Genomic DNA, 10,202 nt, shown 5'->3' on the forward strand with positions numbered 1-10,202 from the left:
ACATAGAGGGAAGTCATCTGGGTCCCCGACAAAAGGTCCTCACCCATCCAGGATGTTTGCAGTCCTCTCAATTGGCTCAGTCTGGCTCCCTCTCTCTCTGCTGGGCTGGCTGGGTCACTCCGGCGGCTGGTTCAGCCATGCGACTAGGCCTCGGTTCAGGCGCTCGAACACAGTCTTTCTGGTTCAGCAGATGAACATCCGTCCTTCAGAGCGCTGCTGTACAGATTCTGTGTGTCCCAATCTGTCAATGGGAATCACACAGCTCTGCTGCATGCAGTCCTGATTCACACAGTGCCGCACACAGGCCTGCCATTCAGACTGGGCACGCTCAGTCACTGCAGTACATAGCCCCCCTCCTTCCTCTCGCACAGCATCCTGGGAGTGGTAGTTCACAAGAGCTCTATTAGCAATCCCCAGTGTCAGCTCTGCACTGCAATCCCCACAAATCTCTGCTACAGATCACACACAGGGACAAGTTAACTCCTTACAGTTAGGAACAAGAATCGCTGTGATAGCACATATATGTATATTATATAGGGGCTACAAAAGTAAATCCAGTGGGGTTCGCTGCTTCCAACAGAATACAGAGCCAAAGTCTGTAAAGGGCAGAGCTGTATAAAGCAGGAGTATCCAGTATCCGGTTAAAAAGAAAAAAAATATTGTGGAAATTAAGAACAACAGGGCTGCAACCCATGTGCGCCCGAGCTTAGGTGTTAGATACACCTCTCAAGGCATAGAGAAGTGCCAACCAGTCAGCACTCAAGGCACAAGAAAGTGATAATCAAATCAATTACCACAGAGTATCCAGCCAGTCACCGGCCAAAGCCAGAGTGTAAAAATAATGAATCAATCCGGAATCCTGGACCTGGAGTCTATTCGGATATAACATACTGTACTGTATGTCCCGTATTAGACATCTGTCTCGACTATTTTATAAAACAAGTCTCACAGATGGTCTCTATAAGTAACCCATGCAGATCAGACATGTTTTTTTGGGGAGAAAACTGAAAGGAGGCAAAGATGGAATGTGTATAGAATAGACATGTGCACAACAAAAAAAAATTGTTTCCAGACGAAACAAATGAAAACAAAAAACGTTTTCATTCGTTTCGTTAAATGAAACAAATTTTTATGTTGATTCAGAGGCAACGAGCCTCCAAATCCGAAACCTCACACTAAAACCGCAGAACGAGCGGCGGCCATATCAGCTGCCGGCGCGTTCTGCGCATGCACGCGTCAATTCTGGAGTAGATCTTGGTATACACCAAGATGGCGGCACCCGCATGTTCGAGTCATGTGACGTCACACGCTCCGCCTCCAAGATGGCGGCAGCCATGCTCAAAATACGCCAGCGGACAATATGGTTGCTGGGGTGTTCTGAAAATGAATTTATGTATGCCCGAATATCGTTTTAGTATATACTGGCATATATTCAATTTGTTATTTTGGATTCGGATGAACTGCCGAATCAACTGGTTTTTGTTGATTTGCAGGTTTGTCCAAATCCAAATGCAATGCAATGTCTAGTAAAGAAAGACATAGATTTAATATGTACAGAGGTTCAAGAGAGATTCAAATGTTGAGGTGACGGCAGAGGCAGACGTTTTTTTAAAATTAGGATCTTAATTAAAAATAATTTAGCTAATCTACTTAAAGTTAAATATTTTGGGGATTTGCAAACCTTTGGAGAGTTCCTCCTCTGCTGATTTGGTTCCTTGTTTAGGTTTAGGTTTCAATAGCTTAGTGGAGAGAACTCCTTGGTGAATGGTGTAGAACTGAAAGTGTAAAGAAAAGTAATAAGCATATGACTAATAGTAATCATAATTACGGTAAACAAACTAGGGAAGCCAGTATATAGATAATGCACCTTGTCACCCATTAATTGCAGTAATTATTGTTCATATCATTTAAGCAATAAACCATCATCAAGGATGGTGCAGCCTGACAACTAACCAAAATGGCATATGCTCTGTAAAATCCTGTGAGCACCTACGACCAAGCAAATTCTGCATGCGATTGCTGCGCAGCTTGATAGGTTGCCCTGTTGTCACATGGCTGGTTAGCAGCAAACTGCACATGGATGCCTTGATTAATATATAAGTGCCAGGCTTCTTAGCTGATTGTCTATAACCCATCGCACACCTGCCTGATAAGTCCATGGATGGTAGTGGGTGCTGCAGTGAAAAACAGATGGCACTGTGCAGTACAAGAAGAGGGAGAAATCACCGGCACTCCAAATTCCTTAATCAACACATCTTTTTTTGAAGCATGATTATTACATGAAGTATTACATAATTGCAACATTTTGGGGCTGCACAGGGTAGAAGTAGTGTTCTTTCTGCGTAAGGTTGAACATGTCACCTGCTGAATCACAGATAGAACTCTCCAATCAGTGGGGAGCATGAGCTTTGCTGATTGATGAACTCTGGGTCTGTCTCAGAAGGGGGTATGTCGAACCTCTGCAGAGAGATAACTGTTTCTACACAGAGTGCAAAGTTCCCTCACTGCAGCATGTTGGCAGGTGACAGGCTTTTATACTCAAGTTGTGGCTACTTTCTAAGAAAAATAAATGTAAGACTTTGCACACCTTTTTTTGATGCACCTTGAATGTATTCAGCTGATTTAACCTGAAATTTGATTTTGGCATTAATAAACTTTAGTACTTAAGGTACAATTGCTACATAGATCATACTGATGCCCAATATTTTATAAAGTAGTTAGCTAGCTACATATATACTCATTTTTCAAGAGTGTGTAAATTGATTAGGCTACAGTCACAAGCTATAAAGAGTGGAATTATTTTAGTATATGCTTTATTTTAAAAGACTCTGTACATTTCATGTTTTGTAAGTTTACTGACATCTCTGGCCTTTCGAAATATATATTTTTTAAATATAAAAAATATATCATCTAATTAGGAGTTGGTTCATATGATAAAACAAGCCAGTCAACAAAGGACACCCCTAACGCGTGCCTCGCTCCACAACAAAAGGACACCCCTAAGCAAGAACATATTCTTGTGTACCTCTATTCTTCAAAACTGCACTGTAATCTCAGAGAACTATGCTGTCATTTAATATAGTCCAAAATACATTTTCCATATTTTTAATGCTCAAACAATGGACACATTTCTGTTAATATTATTTAAACCTAAGTAGCTGTTTCATGATGCACAATTAATTACCTCAATCATGTCTATCAGGTTTCTGAATTTCTGTATAGGATCGATTGTAAGGGTGTTCTCGATGCGATGAATGCGATAGTGCACAACTTCACCTTGGTGAGATACACAAAGCACATAATCCCCAGGGTGTCTTATTGATTCTCGTACTAAAAACAATCCATTTTCTTTGGTTTGAAGCTGCTCTACAGCCTGCACCCCAGATATAGAGCCATGGAACCAACTGTGATGTGGTAAAAGAAGGCAAAAACAAACAGGTCCAAGAGTTTATACCATAAATGAAATAATAAACCTAGCAAAGCAAAAGAAAATTTTGCATCAATAGGAATGGACAACTAAAACTTCAGTGCATATTTATAAAATATAGTAAATCTACTAACATTTGCCCACCTGGAGGCAGCTTTGAAGGGCAGAGGGTGAATGCTTTTACCATAAAGAATTAGGAATAACATCCTTAAAAAACAGTAATCTGGAAATGGCAAATCTTTAAAATTGATTGACAGAAAACTTACGGCATTAAGCTAAGTCGAGAATCAACTTTGATTGCTGGACGTTCACGCAAAACATTGGCAGGTATCAAACCTTCCAGACCAGTTGGATGGTGACGGGCACAAAACCATCCTCTTTTCTAAAGCAGAGATTAATGGAGCAATATAAGTGTTTGACATATAATCAAATAAATAATAAGTGTTCATAAGAAGACATGATTTCTGCTCTGAAATGTTTAATCAATATCACATATTTATGTAAGCTCACAAAAGGTTATAAAATGAACATGCTACTATGCTGGGTGAGAGACATTTTTAAATCAAGACACTGCCTTTTCGCCTTCATCTGTAGGCACTTTCCCCCTTCAATTGTAGGCAAAAATGTAATATAGATGAACAAAGGCTGCCAATGTGCACATTTCCCAGATTAGTATACATTAAATGATGGAAATCAAGATTAAGTACATTTATTCAGGGAGGATTTCCATGTTAAGCTTATGAAAATAATATTGGGGAACTATATATAACTGTCAAGGTACAGTACCGTGTTTCCCCGAAAAAAAGACACTGCCTTATATTTTTTGGGGCTCAAACAAACACACTAGGTCTTATTTTCGGGGTAGGTCTTATTTTTTTTTTTTAATATACAACAATCCACACTTATTCATGTACAACAGTCTACATGTATCATGTACAAAAATATCGTTATCAGGGAAATCAGGGGTGCCATACCTTTCCAAGAGCAATTTGCTAACCAATGGCTGGCCAGAATGAGCGAAGTGCGCTTTCACTATCGATTCCTCACAGGCGGAGAGCATTTGGTATCACTCCGCCTGTGACAGGAGCCGGCGCTATAGAGCAGGCATCAGCTTATGGGGCTCTGCTCCCTCCGGTGCCACCTCGCTTCCTTTAGCGCCGGCTTCGTTGGCACCGCTGATTCTCTCCTATCTCTCCCGTGGCTCTTCAAGTTCCCCCTTATGCCACCATCGACCCTAGGAATGGTCACAACTAGGTCTTATTTTCAGGGTAGGTCTTATATTTTAGCAATTGCCAAAAATAGTACTAGGCCTTATTTTCAGGGTAGGCCTTATTTTCGGGGTAGGTCTTATTTTCGGGGAAACAGGGTATATAGTGATCTTGTGTTTAAAGATAAAGAAAAAAATACTGTGCAGCAGAAGGTCTGGATAAAGCCTTCAATCTCGATGCCTCAGCAGTGACGAGCAAGTGAGGGACAGGGAGGCTCCTCCCTGTCGCCTTCCTTCCTCCTCCCTCCCTCTTTCACACTAGCTTGGCGACCGGGTTGGGGGCGGGGCTTTAGCTGGCTGGGGCAGGGCTTTAGTTGGCTGGGGGCGAGGCTGGGGAATGCCTCCCTTGGAGCCAAAGGTACCGCACGTCACTACTCTGCACCAGTTGCTTTTGCTCGTGGTACCAGTTCGCTCTGTCATCCCCATTGGTCTGCACCTTCCTGCATAAGGATAATTTGCTTGGGAACAGATGCTGCAGCACCAGCACTCCTGCTCCTCTGATGTCCCTGAGTCACCTGTTGCCAGCACCAGGCTCATATGGATCAGAGATGTAAAGGGGCAATGCTCACCACTTGGATTCTGATCAAGTATGTGGCAGTACCGCTAACCATGACGGAGTCCACTAAGTTATGATGTAAAATACAATTGCAGGCAGCAAGAGTTAGTCCATATACACCCCTAGGCATTTTGACACTAAAAGCTAAGCGCGACAAAACTCTCCACACAAGAAATCTGATTAATATCAATGGCCTCTGTTCACCCCTTTGAGTTTTGTCACAAGCTGTAAAACGCCTTTTTTTTGCAGGTTACAGTGCATTTGGCCCCATAGACTTTTAACGGAAATGTCTTGCACATTAATGTACATGTTTTTGCGCGGTTTGATCACAATATTTGTTTTTTTAAACATGTTTTGCTCGCTAAAACATGCGTCTTCATGTGAACAAGAACGCACTAGACGAGACGCTAGACAACATGTGCGCTAATATGCGCTAAAACACTTGATGCCTTGGTGTAAACGGAGCCTTAGGAAATATGTCCTGTGAAAAAACACATGCAGCCATATAGTGCATGTGGACAGAGACAGGGTGTAAAGAGGCTGTAAGAGCTAGTTCACACCAGATGCAGTTGTGATGCACTCCGTTCAGTTTTGCAGCTGCATCCAGATTGTGTCACAATGCATTCCAATTGGATTTCTGGTGCTCTGTTCACACCAGTGCAGTCCGTTCCGATGCAGTCAGAAAAAAATATTGCTGGCCTCATTTTAGCTGCATTGAATCGCATCGGAATGCATCAAAATGTATAAACAATGCATGCAAACACAACGGAACGCATAAACAAAAAACAGAATTGGAAGTGCTTTGACAGAAAGAAGGAAGTGACATAATGGTCTAATTTGTATTTTGAAAAAAAAACAACCGCATCGGATAGCCTCAAAACCGATCGCATTGCAACTGCGCATACGCACGCAGTTGTGATGCGGTTCTGGTGGGAACTAGCCTTAAGACATCAGTAGCATTCACATGTAACAAAGGATGAAAAAAGGTAATAACGCTTCTCTTTCCCCACCCCAAATTCTCCAAGATACACAACATTTTGCTACTCATAGGACATTCCGTGACGGTTCCATAAGGGTAGACATCAGTAGCATTCACATGTAACAAAGGATGAAAAAAGGTAATAACGCTTCTCTTTCCCCACCCCAAATTCTCCAAGATACACAACATTTTGCTACTCATAGGACATTCCGTGACGGTTCCATAAGGGTAGACATCAGTAGCATTCACATGTAACAAAGGATGAAAAAAGGTAATAACGCTTCTCTTTCCCCACCCCAAATTCTCCAAGATACACAACATTTTGCTACTCATAGGACATTCCGTGACGGTTCCATAAGGGTAGACATCAGTAGCATTCACATGTAACAAAGGATGAAAAAAGGTAATAACGCTTCTCTTTCCCCACCCCAAATTCTTCAAGATACACAACATTTTGCTACTCATAAGACATTCCGTGAGGGTTTTCCATCTACTTAAACAGAGTTACCAGTGCCTATAAATCCTACATTAATCTCGCCCTATGCACTTTATCAGTGGTTTTCCCTTTCACAGCTAAGATTGAGTGAATCTTCTTGGGTTCGGTGTGCAGCCCTTTCGTAGAACCCATCAAAGTTGCAAACTTAAATCTGAACCTATTCAAGTAAATTGGGGGCAAATCTTGAAAATCAATTCTGATTTTCAAGGTTAATTTGCAACAGATTGTCAAATAATGGGCATGGGGAGCTGAGCACTGACATGTATCAATGCAAAACTAAATTTAACAAAATGCCATTCAGCGTCATGAGGGTCTTCCTTTTTATGCGACTTCAAGGGTGACATTGGAAAAACAAGATGTATGTGGTGTTACAGAACAATACAAGGACACCTTCAGCAACACCATATTCTGGCATCATACAGTTTGCATATGTAATATATATTTTTTTTTCTTTTACATTATTGCCCAGCTTTAATAGAAGCAGCACCCCAATCGGATTCATTATAACTAGAATTTTTTTTTCTTAGGTAGTTTTGAATGCAACACCTGCTTTTTTTCAAACCAGGGGTAACAGGCATGAACCAATAGCCACAACAGATCTAAAAAAACATTTTCTCCCAACTGAATCCCTGACCATTCTGTTTTTTCTGTCCTTGCTATGTATGACATCATTATTATATACGTTCCCCTTATCTGCCGATATCCTGTGACTTTCTATTCAGGGTCAGTCTCCCCTGAGATGATGTCCCTGCTCATGTGCCTTTAAATACGGTACCCCACATGATGGCCCGCTTTCAGTGTCCCTGGGACAATTTTCTTTGGGATACAACATACCATACCTGGCAGCACTCTTATTGTGCGTGGGGAGTGGTTGTCTGTTGCTTGTTACCTTTTACCTGAAAGTATTAGTGCTTCCGCACTAATACTTATAATTATTTTGCAAGTACCCTCCCATGTTGATCACTATATTCCATTTTGTGCTGCCTTGATGCCCCAGGAAAATGGATAATTGTATATGCACCTTCCATAATTTTACTTTCCTGGTGCATCATATGACAGCATAAAGGATTCCCATCCTGCATTGCTCACATGAATTACTGAGAATGGTTAGAGATTCCATTGGGAACATATTTATTTAGGTCTTGTCCTATGGGGTTCAAAAGGGCAGTGCAGTAACCCACTGTGTGCTGCCATATGATGCACCAGGAAAGGAAAATTATGGAAGGTGAGTATACAATTTTCCATTAAATACTAATATATATATATATATATAAAAATTTGTCTGGCACTAAGAGGAATATCAGGTCATATGATGGTGACCTGTTTCTGGCTTAAATAATTATATGGAATGAGCATGCAGCAAGCAAGTCAGAATGAACTTCTGATCTTTATTGTCTTGCTCACTGGATGAGCAAGACAATCAAGAAACTAGAATGAGCTTAGCATTTGCAGCTTCCATATTTCCATAGTATAAGTTTGCTTTTAATAAACACCGAAAAAGCATAACTATAAACATTAAACATACTATAAATACAGTATAATATAAGAAAATATTTGTCTTACCTGGCTTGTGCTTATTATAGTAACAAGGTCACCTTTTTGAAATGCTAGTTCCTGTGATTTAGGATTGGTGTTATCGGTTCTTGTAATATACTGCATCCCAGGCTTTAGAGTTCCCTGCAACGAACAATAGAAATATATAGTAGTGACCTTAACAATGTATATCATAACTATTTAACTAAAGTCTGTTGAGCAAAAGTTATCACTGGGCCAACAAACTGGCATCTTAGACATGTATTAGTTACAGTATTTATATAACCTAGATTGATTCACATCAGTACCTGTTTCCTTAATGAGATCAAAACCTTATGCTCCCACCACACTTACTATAAGGCCACACGCTACTACGCATGCGCGGGTCCCAGCCTTCCGGGTTGCCGGAAAATATGCGTTAACACGCATGCGCTCACAGCGGAATGTTACACCCAGGAAGTGACACAGTGGTGCACAGGAAATGACACAGGGCCCTCTAATAGATGTTCCTATTTAAACCAGCTGGCCCAATGGGTCAGTGTTGAAGGTCTTTCAGCTTGTGCTTGTGTTCCTGCTGATCTGTTGCCTGTTACCTCGACCTGTAATGCTGCTGACTTCGACTGATTGCTGCCTGCCCCTGTTATCTGGACTCTGCCTGCTCCTTCTGTACCATGCTGACCATCTATCTTGACCCCTGGTTTGTTTGACCTCGCTCCAGTTTCTGCTGCAAACCTCGCTGGCATCACAGTTGTGCACCTGCTCTGCTCATCCTTCCAGGGATCCAGTTGCCGGACTTCTACCAGACACCGTGTCTGAACACTTTGGCACCCGTGCTTCTCTCTGTCTCTCTGCCTGTTTCTGTCAGAACTATTGGGCAGAAAGGAATTAATTTATAAGGCCTATACATATTATTTTACAGATTTGTATCTGGGCATCATGGAAGCCATTTTGTCTGTCTGTTAGAAGGTGAATGCAAATTTATTCTTCCTGGTTGAAGATTCTCACAGAAAATTTTACGAGTCTTAGCATATATATTCCCAGGTCATAAATTGTGGGGTCCTAGACAATTAACACAAGATAAGGACTGACTATGGTGCCAGGCTGTGTTATAATGAGATTGATGACTGTCATGTCTCAATTTAAACAATGTGAAAGAAACTGAAATGTTTAAATATTTTTTCTTTCTCATTACTAAAAAGTAAGCATTTAAAAGTTGCCAAATGAGACAGTACTATTAGTTGCAAGAGATAATAGCAATAATTTCTATTGTATTATGATATTATATGAAGCATCTATATGCCTATTTAATTGAATAATTTCAAGTATATATATAAATTTTTTTTACATTATGTACTTTCACAATATTCAACCTATATTATTTTTATATTTTGTTTGGTTTTACTCATTAAAAAATATTAGTATGTATTATCAATATGGTGGGTTTGTGTTTGAAGTACATAGAATTAGGTGGATATACCAGTGTATTTTTATCATGTTTTTTTTTGGAGAACCACTGTGCCTGGTACCCACATTCTTTCACTTTCAAACTATTTGGAGAAATAATATTAATTGCCTTTGTTTAGGCTTTCTTAAAGTTATATGTCTATGAGGAGACCATCAGTCTGAAAGGTGCTGTCACATAATGGACCACCCTACTATATTTATGGTTTTGTCCAAGGCTTAGGTCAGAGGTTATCTTTTAGGAATAATTTTGGCATTATAGGCAAGTCCAACATTTTTATACAGTCCAATAGTGCCCCTTTTAGATGATGGCGAGGATGAGGTACATAATAAAATGATGTAATCTGACGTCATTAATTACGGGGAAAAGACAAATCCACGCCCACATTCTTTGGGGGATAAACGTTTGGAGCAGGAGATGGAGGGGAGCTCAAAAGAGAAAAAGCAGTAAGGAAATACATACCAAGGGTAAAGGGTATTTTT

At 40.5% G+C, this 10,202-nt stretch overlaps 1 protein-coding gene across 1 annotated transcript in view; it reads right to left on the reverse strand.

Moving 5' to 3' along the window:
- MATK (megakaryocyte-associated tyrosine kinase) overlaps nucleotides 1–9,001 on the reverse strand; it is a 54,630-nt gene extending 45,629 nt beyond the window's left edge. Inside the window, exons 1-5 of the mRNA XM_018562196.1 lie at nucleotides 8,984–9,001; nucleotides 8,289–8,390; nucleotides 3,694–3,809; nucleotides 3,185–3,404; nucleotides 1,682–1,775 (exon numbers count right to left, since the gene is read on the reverse strand). Coding sequence (XP_018417698.1) covers nucleotides 1,682–1,775; nucleotides 3,185–3,404; nucleotides 3,694–3,809; nucleotides 8,289–8,390; nucleotides 8,984–9,001 — 550 coding nt within the window. The remainder of the gene's footprint in view (nucleotides 1–1,681; nucleotides 1,776–3,184; nucleotides 3,405–3,693; nucleotides 3,810–8,288; nucleotides 8,391–8,983) is intronic.
- Between the last annotated feature and the right edge of the window lie 1,201 nt (nucleotides 9,002–10,202).

Source organism: Nanorana parkeri, unplaced genomic scaffold, assembly GCF_000935625.1.
Source record: "Nanorana parkeri isolate BGI_ZX_2015 unplaced genomic scaffold, ASM93562v1 scaffold565, whole genome shotgun sequence".
Classification (NCBI taxonomy): domain Eukaryota; kingdom Metazoa; phylum Chordata; class Amphibia; order Anura; family Dicroglossidae; genus Nanorana; species Nanorana parkeri.